Here is a 22,001-nt window from a genome sequence, read left to right as displayed (position 1 = left end):
AAGTTTATGACAAAGGTTCATGGCTGTTGTCATAGCGCCGCCGTCAGGTCCATCGGGGCATCGTTTTGTGAATAGGTAGTGAGTGAATGTGTTCGACAAGTTTGGTTAAAGTAGACGAAATCATTCATGAGATACTTTGGGATGAATGAGCCACGCCCACTCCACAAGGGGAGGAAAACAGTAAGGAATGTCAAGCTGTTGTCCGGCTTGGTCCAGACTTTCCAGACTTGAGTGAGGCAAATGTGTTGGATTCAAAGTTAAGTTCAACTAACTTAGGGTTCAATGGTCAAAGGTCAAAACATAAATGTGGTCATTACAGCTTTAACATGTCGTGGATTCTTCCCTGCGAAGATTCATGAAAAATCTTTTTATCATTTCTCGAGTAATCCTGCTGACAAAGAGAACGACAGACAAACCAGCACGGGCCAAAACAGAACCAGGAACAAGAACAGAAGCAGAATACATCCAGCACTCCCTTCCCCTACCTAATTACCACTTCTGATGTGCCCTTGAGCAAGACAAAATGGGTTTCTAACTCCCTCTCCATCTCTGAGCAAAATATGAATCGATGCGGCAGATGATCATCCCGACTGTTCCCGCTCCGTAGGATCAGGCACCCGGGCCGACGTACAGGATTTACGAAATAAAAAGACCATTTTCTGGCCTGGCAGTGCCCCCTGGTGGCGGGCGAGTGTTTCACATGGCATTTCCCTGTTTTATAGTCAAACAACAGTCGACAGCGTTACATCCTTAACCTGAACATGGCAACTAATAAAAAGGCAAACAGCAGAAAGACCCATTTAGTCTCATAACCAACCAAGACAAAACAGGAGATTTCTTATATTAGAATGAGGTTTGTTATTGGTTTAACACCCCCGAGCGGCACAATAAAGCCAGCTGAGGGAGTCAGAGCTCATTAACACGCACCAGGTGCCCTTGAGCAGGACGGAATTACGGGATTTGTTTACAAACAAAACGTCAGCCATCTAAAAAGCCTCGACAGAACAAACGTCTGTGTGTGACATCAAAACGTTCCTCAAACAGCAGAAGTGAAAATCACAAAGTAACACCTGGAACGACTTAGATTCCCATAACAGCAGATGTCCCAACTCATTAGCCAGATATGTTCCCAAACATCATTATCCCGACAGTAAACATTTACGGAGCCTCATCCCATCACACTACTGAACGCTCCGCTCTCCTCCTGTTCTCCCTCCTTTCATTTCTCCTTCCCTTTCTTCTCTCCCAACTGCCTCCCCCTCTCCTGTGTGTTGCTGTTTACTGCTGCCTAATGGAGCTGGGCGGATGCTTTCCTGTTGAAGAAATCCAATTAGTTTCTCCGACATAGACGTTTCCTGGCCATTAGCGACGGGAGGACAACGCTGACTCACTCTCCTTCACCCCCGGCCTCCACCTAAGGGCTTATGGACCAAAGTGTGGTAGGTAAAGGGCTGAAAATGGTTTTTCGGGTTTCTCAAACTCTGCCCCCGTCCAGTCTCGTGGCCGGTATCTGTCCACTCCCTCCTGGGAGTCTTGATCAAATCTCGTTAGTAATTTGACCAATATTCATCTCCACAGTGCATCAATTAAGGAATCTGGCACTCCAAGGCCTCAGATCGATCCCTCCTGCTGATGAGAGAGCCGATATTAGAGGTCCAGAAGGTTGGATCAAAGCCCGAGTTCGGAGCTTGACAGAGCCAAGCGCCCCGTGACCACGGCATGCTGGGAAAAACTCTTTATGAGCTACTTTAGCAAATAATATTCTTTACCCCCGAAGAGTGTTTGCCCCAAGAGCGAAATCTCACACGCTGTGGAATGTGTTCAACCCACTGCAGAAAATCTATGCGAACATGTGAGTGTGTGTGTTTCCGTAAAGGTTTGGAGGAGAGAAGAGGGTAGGGAAACACACACAATCGCTCAAAATAATATAATAATTTTTGTAAATATGTTCACTCAATTACTCAAACTGGGGCTCAAATATGGTTTGAGTTTGTGAAGAACGTGTGTGTTTGATCTAATGCACACAACTGTACAGCGTGGCACCAAGAGAGACACTTAACTCAGAACATGCAGAAACCCACAGGTCAAAAACACACACACACACAATTTGCTCAGCAGCTTGAAAGAGTTCCGGTCTCTGCTGCCGTAACTCCAGTCCGAGCTGCTGGCGATCCCTGGACCGAAAGCAAAGTCGCCTAAAACGTAAACACGACGAAAGCAGCGGCAGCCCCCGAAAAACGAGAGCAACAAAGCTCACACACACGCGCACACACTCCTCTGCTTATCAGAGGGTGAGAGAGAGGGGATGAGGCCTCACTCTGCAGGGGGAAAGGCCCGTATCACAAAAGACTTTGATTTCATTGTTGACCAAACAATCGCTTTCTGTGTAGCGAGTGATGATAACAGAGCTTCCTGTCTGGCTATGGGCCTCCAACGCCAAATCTCCTCATGTGTAACTGAACCTGTCAGAACATGTGAGGAAGAACTACGCCGCCGTGAACCTGACCACGTGTATTTTTTTAATTTCGGAGCACAGACGCACATCTCACACACTCTGACAGGTACGGCAGATGAATGTGGCTGTTCAAAGGCTAAAATGTGTTCTGAATTTCCAACCGTGATGGTTTCGTTGACACGCCGCCGCCGCCGCCACAGCAGTCGACCCGCACTCCCCGCCGTCTGATCTGGCAGAAGGCCCAGACCGCAGATGGTCGACAGCGACGAGAGAGGAGGAGAATAGGAGGAGGAGGAGGACGCTTGCCTTCATTACCATTAGCTGCCATTCAAAGCAGATAAGCGTCTTGTCATCTCTTTTGAACACAAATCTGAAGACACAAGCCAGTTTCAATCCAGAAACCACTTTTCATGTTTTGGTCTCTGACTTCTGAACTGTGAGTCATTAAATCAAACTTCTTTTTTTCCTGGATTTCTTGGATTTTGGCCCAAACTAAGATCAAACCCAGTAATGTCACATTAAGAAGAATCTGTTTTTATAAAATATGAGAATAAATGAGTCACTCGGTCTATCCACATCTCTCCACACACCATATAAGCCACGCCCACTTTCATTTTACCCCGTTTCGATTTTCCTCCTGCTGCTGTCATGGAATCTGTACAAGTAGAACATCTGGACCAAGTCGGACAAAAGTTTCATCTTTGTTTTTTGATTGTTGTGACTGTTTTGGTTTAAGGTGGAGTGGGCGTGGCTCATCCTTCAAAAAGTGATGCATCTCATAAATGAATAAGTTTAATGTAACCAAACTTGGTGGCGCAAAAGAATGAAACACCAATGGACCTGATGGTGGCGCTAGAACAACTTGGCCATTAACTCTGATTCTCAAAGTCAACAAGTCTGTGGCACGAGTCCATGGCAAATCCAAGTCATGTGACTCCACACACACACACACACACACACACACACACACACACACACACGCGCAGAAACACAGAGATCTTAAAGCTGTGGGATCTTTTTGTACATATTCAAACACATACACACACACACGCACCCTCATGTATCTAAATAATCTGAGGCGACCCTGAACCTGAGGCGAGCCTCCAGCAATAAACAGATTATTACACGCTTTACAAATGTCCCGCGGCAGCTGGCGCATGACACACGCCGTGCTGCGTTATCTCCCCGTTCACCTTTCACCTTCTCTGCTCCTCCTGCAGGCGGGACAGCCTGCGAATCCAGCCTCCATTAATCCCGTAGAAAGAGCGAGCGGTTTGTGTTTACGCTGCAGAGCTCCCTTATATAATCAGTTCCAGCCAGCACGAGTTTAGATTCTAAAGATACCACGTCAACATTTACATACCAAGGATTCTCTCGCTTTGACGCCGATTCATGTTTAATTTACACAGGGAAGAGCCTGAGACTCCACTCAGCCGAGACCGAGAGGAGAGCAAGAGGATGAATATCTGATGAGAAGTGTGTGTGTGTGTGTGTGTGTGTGAACTCTTCCCTGTAACATTAACCGTTGATTTAAGGGTTAAGACCTGGTTTTGGGGTTAACGTCAGGATTAGTTTGAGGTTAAGGCGCTGGGTTTGGCACAAGGCAATGATGGTTACGATTAGCTCCAGAGAAAAAGGCAATGAATCAAGGCTATAAATTACTACGCAATGTGGTGCAAATGTGCGTGTGTGTGTGTGAGAGTGTGTGAGAGTGTGTGTTGGATCGTGAAACTTGTTTTAATTGCTTTCCCTCATTCGCTTGCGTATCCTGTCGGGTGATGGCATTGCTAAGGAACTCGTGAGATATTTAATCATTTGACTAACAGGGATTCCACACTTATTTACCAGCCAAATGACACTTTTCCAGAGAGTAACCTATGGCAACGTAAACTAAACTTGTTGCGCAAAAACAAGCGTATCCCAGCGTAGTTCTAAGAAGAAGATGAATGGATAACAAAAAGTGCCCATATTGTGTTGTTGTTGTTGTTGTTGTTGTTGTTTGTTTTTGATGCTAGAAGGTGCTGGCACTGCTTGTCTCTATGGCAACATTTGCATTGTTCCTGTTCTAAGATTTTTTTTTTTTTAAGATACTTTATTAATCGTCATTCCGGGCTGATTCACCTAAACTACTAATATCATTGGTAGTGTAAGCATTAGTCTGAGATCGTTATCATTTTAAAGCTTCTCTAAACTGGAATATTACATTTGAAGTTGGCTACATGCAGTTGTTTGTTGGTGGTTGTGCGGTGAAACAGCCACAGAGTAACTTTCCACTCACGCACAAGCCGAAGTGACATGTTTCCAGCCCCCGTCACATCTAAGAATAACAATGGCCTATCACGCTGGTTTGCTTACATGATACAGCGCAATTACAGAGCGGTGACCCGACTGGCACCAGAAATAGCAGCCCGGGCTTTTAGGAACGGAGCGGTGTCCATGGGAAAACGGTGCCCCGGTCAGGCTGCTCTTTGTGTCAGGCAAGAAAGGCCGGAGCGGACTGAACAGAGTGTCGAGTTCACAAGGGGGAGAAAAAAAGGGAGATAAGAGACGAGACGGAGAGGATAAGGAGGAAGAAAAGACGCAGGTAGGTCGGCGAGAGAAGACGAATTGCTTCATCTCTGAAGACACACGCACACACACACTAGAGAGGCTAGAGAAAGACTTCATACACAAAGCTCAACCGATTCCTTGGTTCTGCACAACTGCTGTTAAAGATCTGTTTACAGCGCCGGCCAGTGATTCATGCAGACACCCGGTGGGCCACTAATGCGAAACATTGGGGATAATTCATCAATAGAAAAATAAAATACCAGTTACCACACAGCAGCACCATAAATTAGCAGAGCCACAACTGAAGCTCTTTAGTAAGGCTTCTCTTGTGTTAATTAGCGCAGCAGTGCCCCATTAGCAGCGTGCTGTTAATGTCAAAGGGTGAATCCCAATGAGAATCTACAGCTATATGTAAGACTGCCCCCCTGCGGATACCGCAAATGCCCGCACGAGTACGAGAGAAAGAAAGTAAAACACTAACAGCAACTTACACTAACTTCTCCGAATGACCCTCAAAAACAACAGAGGGAGAGAGATGCAGAGCTAATGCTTGAGGAAGAGGCTCGGTGCTAATAGAATGTGTGCGAAATCAGATCAATATTTCCGTTTAAATAAACTAATCAACACAATACTGGCAGACTCAATCAGCTCTTAATGGTTTTATGAATCTCTGGTTAACACAGAGCAGTAACACACATTTATGAATGAGGGAACACAGTTAGCGTGATCCAATTTGGCCGCAGCGACGTCCCAACTGGCACTGTTTTATGAATCGGCCAGATCGTAAAACATCGTAACAAATGGTCGTCACTCTGTAAGCTTCAAAGCCAAACCACTGCAGTCTATGCGATTATACCGGACTATTACTTATAATAACCCAGAGGCAGATGAACGGCCGTTATCTGACAGATTTTCACAGTCTCTAACTTTGTTGATATGAAAACCAACAGGCTGTAAACGGTCACATGTTACGGTCCAGGCGTCCCATATGTCACTGTGTCCCAGCCACATATCACATACCAACAACATACTGTACATACTATGTGCTAATCTCCATAGTACACAGTGTTAACATGCTGTATGTTACAGTACTTAAGCATCTTGTATGAAGATGAAATGATTCCAGACTGTTGACATGTTGATCATACTGTGGCGTTGGAAGACAATTCTGAAGAGAAAACTCATTGTGGGCGCACTCAAACATCAAGCTGATGTCACCTGGAAACTGCGACAGTGCTTTTACTGCAATGTAAAGACGAAAATGTTGGAGTGGGACCAGACGAAACCTGCCGGTAGCAGGAGAGTAGCTTGAAGCTCAAGGAACATCAAACCTTACGCATGGGACATTCTAGGACCTTCATTAACATTAGATCACATGATATCACATTCATGTCTCCACGGGGGGGCTGTGTCACATTTAGCAAACCCCAACGTACAAACACAGTTCTCTTGTGACAGGAACTGCTCTGTTTATAAAACTTGTGTGCCGGATCATATAAATGTTTGTATTTTCAGACTTTGCCGACTCCATCTTGTGTGTTATCCGCTTTCTTCTACTGTTCAAATCCCACCAGAAAGTTGAGGAATTCAACCCATGAGATAGTTTGGACTGCACGATCCGTGTTGAGCTTTGGGAAGTGCGCAGGGGTTGCAGGGGAGAATCCGACCCTTTTCGTTTTCCCACCCATTTTCCCACAAAGCCCTTCTCCGCGTAGGTGTTTGTTTACATGTCCTCTCACAGGAGTATAAATCTGTAAACTGCCACTGTGTTTCAGCAGTTCAGCCCAGAGACATCTGAGATAAACGAGGGACGGACAAACCTCCCTCACACACGGATCGTTTGGGCCAGAACAGAAGCCCCACTTTGCTAAGTCCCCAAATGGTGCAAGAAGAATCTTATGAGGCATTCCTGAGGACACGGACACTAAAGGCCTTGTCAGACGTTCATCAATCACAGCCCTGTGACACAACGCGAGGCATTTTAACAAGGCGCTCAGAGCGACAGGACCCTCAGTGACTCAAAAACCCCGCCCCCCCCTCCCCACCACCTCCGACGCTCCAGACACTCAGGCATTTATCCAGAAACTCCACATGCAGCCCGGTTCATGAATATCACCACGCATGAGCCGCGCCAACGAATAATATGATTTCTGTATGAGATTTTGTTTTGCCGTTTTGAAGCCCTCTTTGATCCCGTTTGCCTTGGTGCTAATGAGTGGAGATCAGACGGAGCCCCCAGACGCCAGGCACTACGACCCTTGGTGTATTTTACCCAGAATTCCAAATATTTTCCCCATAAATATGCAAGCAAATTTTCTCTCTCTTAGCTCTTTTCACTTATCAAAGCTTTTCTGACTCCTGTGGGCTAATTAAAGTCATGAAAACAGAATCAGATCTGATACGTCTCGTTGGTGTGACCTTTGGCTGATGTTACATCTCACACACACACACACACACCCTCCAGCTATCTGAAGTACATCGTGCCCACCAACGACATCATTCAGAAATAGCATCTGGAAACTCAACTCCAGAGGAATTACAGGTTTAGGTGTGGATGGATCGCGATCAGAGTAGTAATCCAGATGTCGCTTACATGTTTGTTTGTTTTTGGACTCACGATTCTGTGGTGCAACCGTTCTTCTGCATTTCACCCATATAAACTAAATTGCGCCTTAGTTCGCCCGAGGGCTGGCATGGGATTCAAACCCAGTGCCTTCTCGATGCCAGGCAACAATGTGCCCAGTTTTGAATAAAGTGGTAAACATGTCTAAAATACCACATCTGCCAACGTTAATGATTCATTAAAATAATTCGTACGGTTTGTGCCCACAACCACAGAGACTCAGGCTTTGCTTCCCAGCTGCGGTGCCTCCTGTGGTCACATCCACACAATGATCTGTTTACACAGGCAGGAGGCTGGCAGAGGGATCTAGCCCTCGTCGCAGCAGCAGCAGCAGCAGCAGCAGCAGCAGCAGCAATGCTTACTGCTGCCTTAAACATAGGCACCCTGACCCCAGATCTGGCCCCCTAGCGCAAGAGCATGGGGAGCAACTGGACTGTCCAAATTTTGGGGTAAAAGTGGAAAAGCCTCTGGGAAAATTCTGGATCAATCCCTGTGTTCAGAGCAGCACCAAAATGTGTTGGCCACACCCAAACCTTCTACTGAGTCAGATAAGAACTTTGAGTCCTCCTGCTAACAAACGAAACCAGAGACAAGTGAACTTCCTGGGTTCAGTGAAAAGAAGAAGTGAGTGTGTACAGTAGAGGCTGGGCTTTCCTGTGTCTGTGTGTGTGTGTGTGTGTGTGTGAGAGGGGGGTTCAGGTGATGTTTTAATTGCTGTGTGTGGGACAATGAGACAGGCAGGAGCAGCTGCAACAACCACAGTGAACTGAACATTCCCACAACGCCCGGGAGAAAACAAGGTCAACTTGCCACACAGACCTTAACACACACACACACACACCAATCCCCAGGGTGCTGGAGCCGAATGCCGGCAGTCTCCACTCAACATGCCATCAGAATTAACGATTTCCAAAGGCAGGGGAGACGAAGACGGAGGACATGGGGAATGTAAATACAGTTTAGAGGATCGGACCGGACCACACAGCAGCAGGGGACGCGGCGGGCTCTCCGGTTTCTACACGAGCGATCTGACTCAATATTCCATTTCAGAGGAGCACCTGTTCCAGGGATCAGCTCAGGCCAGACCTGGCTTGGTTCTCATCGCTCCTGACTCACAACTAGAATAATACTATAATAAAACCTTGGCTGAGTCTCCTGATGAAGGGCGGCAGGACTCTTGAGGTCAGCGAAGTAGGGCCAAATGTGGGCGGGGCTTTCATTATTAAGATGCATGTGACTGTCCTGTATGTTACTGTATGAGGTGGAACATGTGTTTGTTTGATTGCACACTGCACTTCCCACAGGTGAGGTTTCTCTGGATGCCACAATATGACACTCCACACTATAACTGTATATGCTTGAAATATAAGCTGTCAGCACATTTACATGCACTCAGTACTAACAGGATCCCAGCGTCCAGGCAGCTTGATTTGTGCCAATTTCACGTCTCCGTCTTATCCTAATATAACAGCAGACTTGGATGAGCATCAAAACAACAACAACATCAGAGGAGTGTCAGGCCACAGCTGTGAAGATCCCACCCCAGGTCTTGAGTTTGTGAGGACCACCACAGCTTGACTGACCTGAGGCTAATCCCTCTTTGATAAGCAGCTCTTTGGTCTCTCTCTCTCTTTGCACACCAAAGCAAGGTCGCCCTGTTCCTCAGCCTTTGATAACTACTTGGCAACAAGAGAAACTCCCCATTCCTCAAAGTTTCCACCCTCAGCTATTTTGATATACCCACACACATGACATATCTGCTGAACGTGACTTCTGACTTCACGTGGGATCTGGTCATCTTCCCATGTCCAACTCAGTGACTCTTCCAATATTAAAAAAACATAATATAATCACCGTAATTACTCTCAATCTCACAATTCTTTGCCTGTGTATGTGTGTGTGTGTGTGTGTCTCAGTGGGCCACTTCCTCATGCCTGCTCCCATGATGGTATAAACGCCCCCTCCATCCTCTTTCCCACGTCCCTGACCAAAAAAATGTGTCTGCAGCGGGTAGAAGTAAAATAACACAATCTGCTCAGAAGTATGGGAAAGGCCACGGGGACAGGAGTTACGTATGGCACTGACAGAGAGAGAGAGAGAGAGAGAGAGAGAGAGAGAGACAGCGACAGAGAGAGAAAGAGAGAGAGAGAGAGCGAGACACACATGCACAGAGGTCCCATGACTTTACAAGTATGGGATGTGCGTTGCTTGCTGTTGGCATATTCGGGCTAAAGATAGAAAGCACAGGAAGCCTGTGAGGACAGTTCAGACAAACACACACACACACACACTGGTCTGCTCATAGGATACCAGCTATTCAGCAGCACCCATGTCCTTTTTTGGTGGGTGCTGCAAGTGCAAACATTTTAAATTGTTTTAAAATGTCTATTAAATGTTTTTTTTTAATTAAGTGACTTTTTAATTACAATGTAATTTTGTTTAGAAAATTTAGAAAATAACATTTATTTTTTTCGTTTTATTTTGATCTACAGTCTACTGATCTCATCACTTTGGTTTAAAAGTGCATGAAAAGTGCCTTATAAACACAATTGGATGGTCTGTGGATCATAGAAAGGTGTTTGACTGTTTGTGTGTGTGTGTGTGTACACACACGTGTGCGGGAACTCCCAGCTGATTCATGGTCACTTGGTATCAAACCACCGAGACAAATCTGAGTTAAATTGCAGTCCCATCATCTCTATTTCCTTATGAAAAGGGTAAAAGTGATGATGTTGACTCATGTTCTCCCTCACATTGCCAAAAGCTCATCACAGGACGAACCAAAAAGCTGAAGATCATCACACATCACATGTTGGGACACTGTGCTGACGCAACACAGCCATGGCAACAATGATCTCTTTTACTGTATCAGCTGTTTCTATTCGGGGAATACTGATGAAAATGACTTGAAGTGAATTGAATTGAATTAATTCATAACAGCCAAGCGGAGAGTAAAAACCTCTTTATAATCACATTTCAGTCTGGACAGAAACAAGATGAGAGAAACAGGATGAAGGACTGACTAGAAACGCTGTGTGCAGCCCAGTGTGACAGATGACACACGATAACGTTAGGCCTTAATTTACACTAACACTGAAGGCATACAAGTGAAAACTATAAAAGAAGTCAAATACAAACAGCGACCGACTGTAACTAAACACTGTGCGGCCACAGGATCCACTTCAGTCTGCAGTGTGGAGTCAGCGAGCAGCACTGCTGAGGCCTGATCGGCTGCATTAGGTTAAAAGGCTCCTAATGGGCATTAGAGCATTATTTCAGGAAAACAACATCCATTATTAAGCAGGGCTTTGAGCTGCATGAGAGCAGGAGAGAGCAGAGCTCCCAACAAGCCTCCAGTCTCTACTGGTGCAGGTCCGAGTCCCAGAGGACGACTTCAGATCCTCCGGCTCAAAGTGAATCTGAGCAGGTTGAGGACAGAGCCTCTGGGCTCATGTGCTCTGTTCAGATCTCTGTTAGACCCCCTGGCTCTCCTGAAGGTTACCCCAACACAGCCTCCATGTCTTAGTCTAGATTCATGTTCTACACCACTTAACTCGGTTTCGACCCACCACAGAGTGAACATCCTGCTGTGAGCTCCTCCTCCAGGCCGCCTGCTCCCAACACGTCACTCCGTGTGTTTACATGTGCTTCAGTAACGTGCTTACTCCGCACTCTCATCATCACACATCATCATCATCATCATCCTGGTTTCAGTAAGCTGGTTATGGGACTGGGAGATACCTTATCTGTGTTTCTGTTATGGTTTTATGAGCTTGCACTTCTGTGACTGGGGCAGGTCAGGTCAACATAATCCGTGTCTGCCCTGGAAGGCACAGGAGCCAGTGGGAATGGAAGGAGATCTATGCAGCGCTTCCAATTAAAATACCAAACTTTCTATGTGTCTGTATTAAGATAATGACTCAAGCAAGTCTGAGATTATATGAATGTGATTTTCCCTGAAGGAAAATATCATCAGTGTTTGCAGGTTTTAACTGAATTTATCAAGATTTCCAACCATTATCAAAACATTAACATTTTTAATTTGGCATTTCCAAACCTTTCCAGAACTGGCAAACATTTTTCAAATTCCATGGCTTTTCCAGGATGTTCTGGGCCCATAGACACCCTGTTGTGAGCGACATGTCACTTTGATTCAGTCACAGTGGCTGGTGGAGGAGCAGCAGCGTCACACTGAGCAGACAGACAGAAGCGAGCAGTGGTGGGATCAGGAGGTCAGCAGCAAGTGTTTCTCTCACGTTGGTAACGGCAAGCGGGGAGGGACAGAGAGGCTGTGTGTGTGTTTGACCTCGGGGCAGAGTGGAGAAGTGGACGAGCACATCAATTACAGAAACGCACAGCTCAGCAGAAATCATCAAGTGTGGCAGCTCATGATTCTATGGATGACATCATCTCCTCATTCCTTTCCAGATGAAACTTCAATCAATGATCTCGATTCAAAGCGTCTCGATAATATTTACTTGACTACAACATACAATGAAAAGAATCGTTTATCATCCAATAATATCCGTGCACAAGCAAGTACTCCTCGAGGAAAACACTGTTTTGACAACCGAAATGTAAACAAAGATAAAAAGGGAAGATTGTAATCGACTCTGCTTCAGTTTCACTTTACAAATAAGAAGCACGTGTCTGCCTCTGCTCATCAAAAGCTGGAAAACGTTCCCATGAGCAAATTCCGACTGGATAAGATCCACCACGCAACAACTTTTCTCTCAGGTTTAGTTTTTTTTGCGCGTGTTTGTCCGTTAGCTGATTGAGAGTTTCTGTGGAACTCGGCCGCATTTTTTGCAATTTTGCAATTTGTTTGCATGGCCGGACAAAAATTTCATCGTAGTATTTTCGTTTAGATTTATTTGCATTTTACTATGACAGAATTAATCAGTCGACTGTAACCAAACTTGGTGGACATGTGACATCATCATTTGTGTAAAACGTTAAACATCAATCAACCTGATGGTGGCGCTATACCAATACAGTTAAATTATATGTTTGCAAATGTTGTCTTTTTTTCCTCAACCTCTCCGCATTGGTTAACCAAATTAAAGCTTCGGTTTTTGGATTTTGGTGGTCCAACATGTTCTTATTGATATAAACAGATGTGGGCCGAACTAACTCTATAAACACTTAATCAGACACATCACACATCACATTTCTGTTTTTGAAAAGTAGTAAGAGGTTTGTTTCAGTGGTTACTTAAAGTTTCACTCTGTTGATCCAGAAGTAAATCAAACAAACAACCAAAACACAGGATTGGAACCCATCATCACTCTTAAACTGACTGACAGCTCTTTTTATTTCCTTGAGTATTTACTGTAAAATAAAGAGCCGAGGGTTTGGACCACACAGCACTAACATTACATCCGCCTACGCCCATGTATCTGTGTTTGTGCTCTCGCTCAGACCCGGTGGAGGGCAGCGAGTATTTTCATCACCTTATTTAATAGCTGGATTTAATTTGGCTCCGATAAGCTCATCACATTTTAATCCTTAAATAGTCCGAGGCAGGAAATTGTTTGGCTCGCATCATCCGGGACAAACGTAACAGGTCGGGAGGAGGGACGCATTAAAGCAGCTGTTTGCACCATGATGTAAATGACTTCCTTCTATGGTTTTGTGTTATTCATAGTGGAATAGTAACTAAGTAACTAAACACACACTGGCAATACCGTCCGAGCACAAACACCAGTCACCAAACAGGCCGAGGCTGTGGAACATGGACGTGAACTGAATGTAGACTAAGTGCAACATGAGTGTAAGCCAGCAGGATAATGGAACAGTAAAACCTGACTCATAAAACTCAGCAGCCTTTTAATGTGTCTGTAAGGACAAATTGGCTCACACATTCTCTCCTCCATAGCTGACAGGACAAGCACATCTTTGTTTGTTTGTTTGTTTGTCTGTTTACCCGAGATAACTAAGTCAGTTTCTTTAGAGTTTATATTATGTCGTACAGTACGTTAGTGTGAGTTTGATGACGTCACAAAGCTTCAGCAAGTTTGGGAATTGGCTCAGATGTTTTTCATTTAACAATACACACACGACCCACATTTCACACATTTCTGAACCCATCCCAGCGTGTGAATGGTGTCAATTACAACATCTTCCACAAAACCTTGCGACAGTCACAACTCCACGCCCTCGCAGCGGTTAAGAATGTGCACCATTTCTTCACGCCAAAAGGCTGTGTACCAACCAATCATGCTGACATCGGAAGCAGTGTGACTGACGAGATGGGACAACTGGCTGGTCTGGAGCCAAAACAACGACCTTTGACCCAGAACAGGAGAAAGAGGGAATTGGAATATTTCCAGGAGCAGACAGATCTCAGATATGTTGGTTTTTTCTTCGTTTGCAAAGTATTGTACTGCATTTTGGTTTATCAAATAAATTCAGTCAATGTAACAATCAAATGATTATCAAACACTTTTCTATCAGGCTAAACATTGTAAATCAACATTTATGTCGCCCACACGCTTTTCTCTTCTTATGTCTGTCTGCCTCCAGGACTTATACACTGGCATGTTGGAAACAGCACGCTATTGTTTACAATCCTCATTTCATATGTGTCTACTGCAGCTCGTCTTTACCATGACAGAGTCGGGCAAACAATACCCACTGGCCCTCCTCCTCCTCTGGTCTGTAGAAAATCCAATAAAAAGAAAGAAAGCTCAACTGAAAAAACACAGGATGACAAATCACAGAATCTCAGATCTGAAAAATACTTTGAGCAGCCATCCACTCCCCTTTCATGAAAGCACTTGCCGTTAATCAGGACTGATAAAAATTTCTACAGTGAATGTGTGTTGAGTCATCTGGTTACATTCCTGGTCGTTTGCTGCACGTCTGAGCAGAACAGAAAAAGACTGAGGACGGAAACCAAAGAAGGTCAAATTAAGAATTGTAAACAGTCGTACCCAAGCCGCATTGGTAACGAGAAGCCAAGTTTGTTTGCAAAGCTGCTTCTCTCCTGTGGGTTCACCCATTAACATGGGCGACACAGCACTTCATTAATGACTCACTGGTTCATAAAATCAATGAATAGAAAAGAATAGGATAGAAGAGAATATCTAACTTCCCTCCATGAAGTGCAACTTTCCCTCTTTTAGTTCCAACAGTAGCCATGTTTCCACTGTAACAGTCTATAAAAAGGCATTAACTCAGTGGCCAAACACAAAGCACCATTATTACAAAAACACATTAAAAGACACTTGCGGAGCAGACAAACACAATTATCCAACACATTAGTCTGCTGTGGTTATTTTTGGGTAACACATGTTCCATTAAACAGACTGAAATGGAATCTGAACGGTCATTCCGCCACAGTTCAGCCTCTTCACCGCATCTTTACACAATCACCTCGTTTCCTTGGTGACCTACTGACTCGTCTCCCCGCAGCAACATGAAGCTGGAGTTTGTATCGGTGCTGCTGATTCAATGCGGCATGTCGTCACATTGCACTGTTGTAATCGGCTTCACAGTTCAAATAAAGTTTTAAAAGTGATGCAAAATACTTCTTCAGCCTCTTAAAGCACAACAGACACAGCCTATAATATAAAACTGGCATTAGCGATTAATATTTGATTAATCGATTAAAACAGCGATTAATCGACTATCGACTAATCATCCCTGCTCCAAAGTTCAAACAGTCGGGTTGTTTTATGTCTGTGTAAAACAGCACTGCAGTAGCTTTGCTGTAATAAAAAGTAAACATTGTGACAGAAGCTCATTAGGCTCAGACAGACGTGTGGGATTTAACAGCCAGAGACAACGAGTGTGCACATGCTCCATTTGTGCATGTGTGTGACATTGCAAACGGCAGTAATCTGAGCCTTTGTGTGTCTCTGTGTGTGTGTGTGAGTGTGAAGCTGGACTGTGAGGGCATCAGGTGTGTGCAGCTGTCCGTCTGTCGGGGCAACTTCAAAGCCTGTTGCAGTAAGTGGTAACAGTGAGGGAGTTAGCAGGCATCTATAGATGCTCTCTAAAGCGCCTGATATGGATGGATCTGCCCTGCAGACAGATATAGAACAATAGATCAGCACACACTCAAACTGTCCAACTTGTGCCCGGGATCTATATAGTTTACAGATGAAACGCCTCAGTGCACATCTGCAGACAAGGCAGAGTCGCTACGTCCACACGCACACACTCTGCTCCCATGTGCGTCTGTACTGCAGTAATCCCTGTATCCCTATAATCCAGGTACAACAGCTGAATCTTCACAGAGGTGTTATATAGTAAAGCTTATGTGTTGTGTTTCAGTATATGTGACATTTTCACAACATGTACTTGAGGTCTGACAGCTTTGTTTTCTGGCCGCATTCCGATTTGTTTCTCTATTCTGTGGAGAATCAAAGCTCTAATGTGAATGTAAACACACTGATGGAGAGAACACGCTATCTTGGTTGCTCTGGGTTTAGATTATCAAAACTGGCAAAATTGAGGGATTTTCAAGAAGCACTTAAGAGCCGATTTGCTTTGTTTAGAGTGAAAAGTGTTTTTCCACGAGCAGCGAAACTCTGACATGAGTGCTGCATTTCCCCTCATCGGATAAGAGCGCAGAACAAAGGAAAATATAAACTTCCTTCCTTTCACACTGTAAACATCTGTATGTCCACTGGCTTTGGTAAAAAAGCTGCTGGTGTTAAAGATCTCAATCAACGCCGCTCGGCTGCATATTCTTTCATAGCTTTAACTACATTATACAAACAACCATTGGTGGTTACTTAGTGGGCTGGAAAACGTAAACAACACGGCCACGATGACAACAGCACAGAGCTTTCTCTGCCATAAACAGCTGACTGACTGCATCCACCCACACACATACACACACACACTGCATGGCCGCTCTGCTGTATTGACCCAGGTAATGGTGATAATGGACGTTATTCACATCAATAGGAAGATCAAACAGAGAAAGGAAACATTTTCCGGTGACAATTCGACTTTCCGGCAGCATAAAGCTATTATACAGCACAGTGGGGAGCAAAACCAAAAAAAACATCAAAAATAAGCCACAAAAACAGCAAACACAAGCAGAGTGTTTGTTGTCCAACACGCACAAATTCATTCAACTTTACTGGGCGTATGCGTTTTGGTTATCTCTGATCTGATAGGGACAAATTTGAAAACTGTGATTTAAAACATCCAGCTACCCATCACGAGCCCTAACTAAACCCATTACACACTGTCAAAGTGTGACTGAGTAATGAACACAGATTCTCCATTTGCCCTTTCATACCAGCGATTGGTCACGGGCAAATACCACTCACACTGCTCCTTTATTCTAAACTGTAATTTCATTCTACATCGCTCACTGAACCATGGAATCGTACCAGGGATCGTAAATTTCTATGTTCTATACAAAGTTGTCACATTCTCAGTGGCGTTTTTAGGTTGCAGAGTCACGCTGGCGTGCAGTGCGGCTATAGTGGCACTCATCCAGGATCCGTAACGGGGGACGAGAACCACCACCTCCTTATCCAAACCAACTATTGCCAGATCCGTTTGTGTTTTATCATAGCGTTCTGCTGTCCTACATTTAGCCGCCTGGCACTGAGATTCATCCTGTGACGTCTATGTGCTGCTTCCTTCCCAGATTCCACTCGGGGGGGGGTTCTGGATTATGTTTCCCAAATCTTAACAACAGTGAATAAGTCAAAACAAAGGGCAGAAATGTGCAGATTGATGATGCGCTGTCATGGAGCAGATCACAAGCAGAGAGGGCTGCTGCTCCTCTGTGTGGAGCCCTGAGGAGTTTGTTGCTGGGGAACACAAACAGTGCGCGAGATAAGTACCTTCCTCTGGACAAGGAACTGGAGGGGTGACGATTAGGACCGGAGCACAAGTGGACCGAGACCATCTGTCCAACAACTAAAGCTCAATCTAGGACTGAGTGGCTAAACAAGAATCCAGAGCTCAGTAACTGGACCTTGAGAGAGTCAAGCACTATCAAACCCGCTCAAACATCAACGGAGTCAAACGATGCTGTAAAGAAGAGTGGGCTAAAGTTCCTCCAAAGTCACGTGAGAGACTGAAAAATTCAACTTGTTGCTGCTGAAGGTGCAAGTGACTTAATCATCTGCTTTTTGGCTTTGACTTCTTTTTGACTAAACAAAGACAATGAACACATATTTTGTGCAGATTCAACATGAGAATTGGGTCCAAAAGTTGAAAAGATCACGTCGGACGCCACAGACTTGTAAACTCATGTTACATCAAGAATCCTGAGTTTACAAGTTGAAGAAACCCTGATGATGTCATCGTCTGAGATGTTTGTCAACATGAATGTAAAGGCAGTGAGCTCGTCCACGTGTCTAACATATCATAAGGTGTGTTGCAGTGTGGTCTTGTAACGTGTTGTGATCTTTATGAAACAATGAAGCAGAAAACCTGAAAAATCGATACTTCAGACTTTTTGCTCTACATTTTTTCCCATGTTTAAGCCTCTCTGTAATGCACTTACAGCTACCAGTGAGGTGCAGACAGAGTGGTTAAAGTTTCAGGTTGGGGGGAGGGGAGGGGTGGAATTCTCACCCTCATAGCTTCACATTCCATGACGTTTTCCAGGATGTAGATGATGCGTGGGAACCAGGAGAATCTGTTACGAGGCCTTCGTCTTCAGAGGTTTGATTCGCCCAATTTCAACACGTTGCAAGACCAAATGTTTATTTGTTACTTAACTGCAAGTGGGTGAATTCTGCTTCACACGACTCTTTTTCCTGGTGTCACGTAACGAAGACCAGCTCCAAACTAACTCTTCCTGGCAAAGTCCAACCTCAACATCAGTAGCTCAAATGTGTGGAACTGAAACATTCCTCAGTGTGGATATCGACCGGAAGGGAATCGTTCTATTTCAGACGCGCTCTGCTCTGCTGATCTTCTGCCAGATTGCTGGACCTCGATTTTCTATGCTGCGGTCCAGGCGCAACAAGGGCATTTATTGTCCGGTGACCAGCTCGCTCTTTGTGAGGAGCAGCAGTTGTTTTGAGCAGATGAAACCAGGACAGAAGCCCTCGGCAGCAGCAGAAAGCACTGACCTTTAAATGAGAGGTCTAATGTGTCTGCTCTTTGGCCTCCCTTGATTGGTTGATGTCACAGGAAGTGAATTATATCCTTATCAGGGGTCACAGCCGTCTGACAAGCCCATTTTTCCTCTGATGTCATCGGTTACTGGAGACCAAGTTCTCACACTGACAAAATCAGACTCGCCTTGCTCGTATATGTGAAAGGATTCCAACTCGAATAGGGGCTTTTAAACAGCTTAACCCCCAAAAAGGGAGACAATCTGAACCCCACAGAGGCCATAACTGTATCATCAGCAGATGGAAACGATGATACTTTCTCCTCTTTGACAGGCTTATCAATCTAATCACGGCGCTGTTTGAAATCCAACACAGTGGAGGGGAAACATGCCAAACCTCCTGCCGAACAACTCCAGGGATGTAAAACAGTAATGGAAGCAAGGGGGCACCAAGGCGCACAGGGGCCGTGACCCAAGGGGAAAGATAAGAAAGCAGGAGAAGGAGAGGTCCAGGAAGAGGAGGAGGAGGAGAGGAGGCGGCAGACAATGGCGAGGTTGCACTTAAACAGGAAATCGGCACAATACAAGGGAGGGGGGGGGGGGAAGAGGCCCACGGTCAGCGACCAACACGGACAAGGAGAGGTGAAGACGAGGGAGGAGGACCTGAGAGAGAGGAGGGAAGTCAGGCTGGCAAAGAGGAACGCCGACCTGCTTTTTGAAGCGAAGACAAACAACTTTGAAGTGAAGCTGTAACATGGACGGCGGAGACGGCGCGACATATAAATCTGCACTCGCCCTCTCTGCTAAAAATAATCAGACATCCGCACCTCGTCGAGCATCCGGCAAGCTGCAATCCGACTCGTCCTTAGTGTCGGACACAGTTGAGCCGTTTAAGAAGTAATCTGTCTCTCAATGATGGTGTAGAGTGGAGATCTGAAGGTTATGATCTCCTCAGGGAAACATTTTTCTTCCCCTTGTTTAGCATGACACGGCAACGCCATGCAAACAACACGCTGTAAACCGGGAACAGCAAGAGCCAGATTCCACTGTGGGAATGTGTGTGTGTGTGTGTGTGATAGAAACACAGTCGAGCTATTCGCCTGGGCCGCACCGAGCCACTTGATCGCTGCTGGGAAACAGACGGAGAGCTGACAGAAAGCAGACGGAGAGGAGAGCTGCCTGATTAGAACCTCCAGCGTCTAAAAATACAGCAAACTTGTCTGTTCAAACTTTCATCCATACATCCATCCCCTTTTTTCCGCATTTATCCGTGTCGGAGGTCAAGGAGGCCACGAGATGAGCGATGTAGCCATGTAGCCAGATGTCCCTTGGGTGGGGGTCCCAAGATGTTCCCAGGCCAGATGGGTCTTTATAAGCCCTCCATTATGTTCTGGGTCTACCCCGTGGTCTGCCTCCTCCCAGCCTGGAACACCTTCACCATATCTGACATCATACCGGGTGGAAATGAGCAAATCTGACTCAAGAACGTCAAAATCTAAAAACTGTTTGCTGTGACTTCACTCGTTGATTCCTCTCTTCATTCCTCTGAGTTTACATGCATCACAAAACCTACACACAACACGCCCACTGTGCAAAGGAAATCCATTCAAATTCACAAAGTAACAGGGGACAATGGCGCATTCATCCACAGGAACGTTATGTGTTCTATACTCGGTTCCTCAGCGTAAATCCGGCTGCATTCCCTTCCAAATAAATCATCTTCCTAAACTTGTTCATCTTAATATTTCTCTTAAAGTGATAATTGTGTGTGAACTGGGTCACCGACTTTTTCTTGGGGAATTGCCGCATTCTGGAGATATTTGGCGTCTACTTGCCAGGTCAGGAGGTCTTTGAATGGACCTCTATGGGTCCCTGTGCTACATACAAATATCTACACTGTTGCCTCAGAATGACATTTCACCCTGAAACAGCTGCATTCTGAACATGAAGTCGTCGGAGAAGACTGTCATCATAGCATTACATGGTTCTATTTGGGAATCCAGAAGATACACTTTGCTTTTATTGCACTGGACTTACCTTTCAGAATAAAAGCACAGGGGTCTGTAGGGGTCCATTCAAAGGCCTATATAGCTGGTGAGTGAACGCCAAATATCTCCAGAATTTACAAGAGAAAGTCATTCAAGAAAAACATGAAATTGTGTCCACACACACACATTCTCTACAGGAGCATCCTGGTGCATCCATTCATTCATAAGGCAGTGCGGTATACTTGTCGAGTATTCTTAAATAAAGTAACATTCCTCTTCAGATAAGTAACTGCAGTAATCCTCTCATAAACACAAGTTAGTGAACAGTGAACCTGCCAGCTTAAACTGCTACCATGACTGGAAACTTTACCAGCGTTTGTTGATTTTGACTGAAAGTGAGTGTAAGCAAATGGAGGTCTGTGCAGCATCGCAGCATGCAGCTTCCACGCAGGACCCACACCTCCACAGCGGGACAGGGGCGAACCGAGCGATGGTCTCTGACAGGACCAGGACCGGGAAACCCCCCCAGGAAAATGATGAAAACCCCGCATTTCCACTTTTATATCAAGACACAACAACATGCAACTGCTCGTTTCGTCGCGTTTTCAATGTTTCAATGTCGCCAATCAAGCACGTTTCCTCGTATTACGCGCGGCACCTGAAAGGAAAGTTTCGCGGCTCCAGCCCCGCATCCCGCCCGGGACCGGTGAGACCCACAGCGGCAGAGGTTTAACCGGCGCTCACTCACCTCCGCCGGTGAGGAAGAGGAGCAAAACCCCGACGAGCAGAGAGGCGATGTCCCGTACAGCCATGGTGGATGGTTGGTTGTTGAACGACGACGAAGAAGACGGTGGTGGTGCAAGCTCCTGTGCGTCCCGCGGTGCGTGTGTGTGTGAGAGAGTGTGTGTGTGGGTGAGGAGGGAGTGTGACAGGCTGGGAGTGAGAGAGCGAGAGAGCGAGAGACAGAGAGAGAGAGAGAGAGAGAGAGAGAGAGAGAGAGAGAGCGATAGAAGGTCCACTGCACAAAAAGTCTTTCTTATCATATCGGATCTGTAAAACTTTGTTCAGTTGGATACAAACCGTGTTTCCAAGTCGCAAAGTACAAAAGTACATCATTTACTACACTACTTGTGTAATTTTTCTGACAAGTTGTACTTTGGTTAAGTATTTATATTTTCGCCAAAAACGTTTACGTCTTTTTTCTTTTTTTTTCAAATATGGCACAGAGAAAAAGTCAAAATAAAGCGGGAATGTTTTGGGGGGGTTTAAAGTCTTGCAAGTGCTGACAAAAAAGTTGGAATATTTGAGAAGTCACAACTAATATCAGAAAGGAACTTGGAAATT

At 45.3% G+C, this 22,001-nt stretch overlaps 1 protein-coding gene across 3 annotated transcripts in view; it reads right to left on the bottom strand.

The window, feature by feature from the left end:
• mcamb (melanoma cell adhesion molecule b) overlaps positions 1 to 21,588 on the bottom strand; it is a 32,662-nt gene extending 11,074 nt beyond the window's left edge. For 2 of the 3 annotated variants that reach the window (XM_076146090.1, XM_076146092.1), the window contains exon 1: positions 21,406 to 21,585. In XM_076146090.1, the coding sequence (XP_076002205.1) occupies positions 21,406 to 21,469 (64 nt within the window). In that variant the 5' untranslated portion in view covers positions 21,470 to 21,585. Of the gene's footprint in view, positions 1 to 21,405 lie in introns of all 3 variants that reach the window. The other variant, XM_076146089.1, reaches the window with a different exon arrangement.
• Positions 21,589 to 22,001: the final 413 nt, after the last annotated feature.

Source organism: Genypterus blacodes, unplaced genomic scaffold (genome assembly GCF_046128005.1).
Source record: "Genypterus blacodes isolate CSIRO-AG114 ecotype Tasmania unplaced genomic scaffold, CSIRO-AGI_Gbla_v1 ptg000032l_1, whole genome shotgun sequence".
In the NCBI taxonomy this organism is placed as follows: domain Eukaryota; kingdom Metazoa; phylum Chordata; class Actinopteri; order Ophidiiformes; family Ophidiidae; genus Genypterus; species Genypterus blacodes.
The sequence above is the reverse complement of the archived record's forward strand: the minus strand, read 5'-3'. Positions and strand labels throughout refer to the sequence as shown.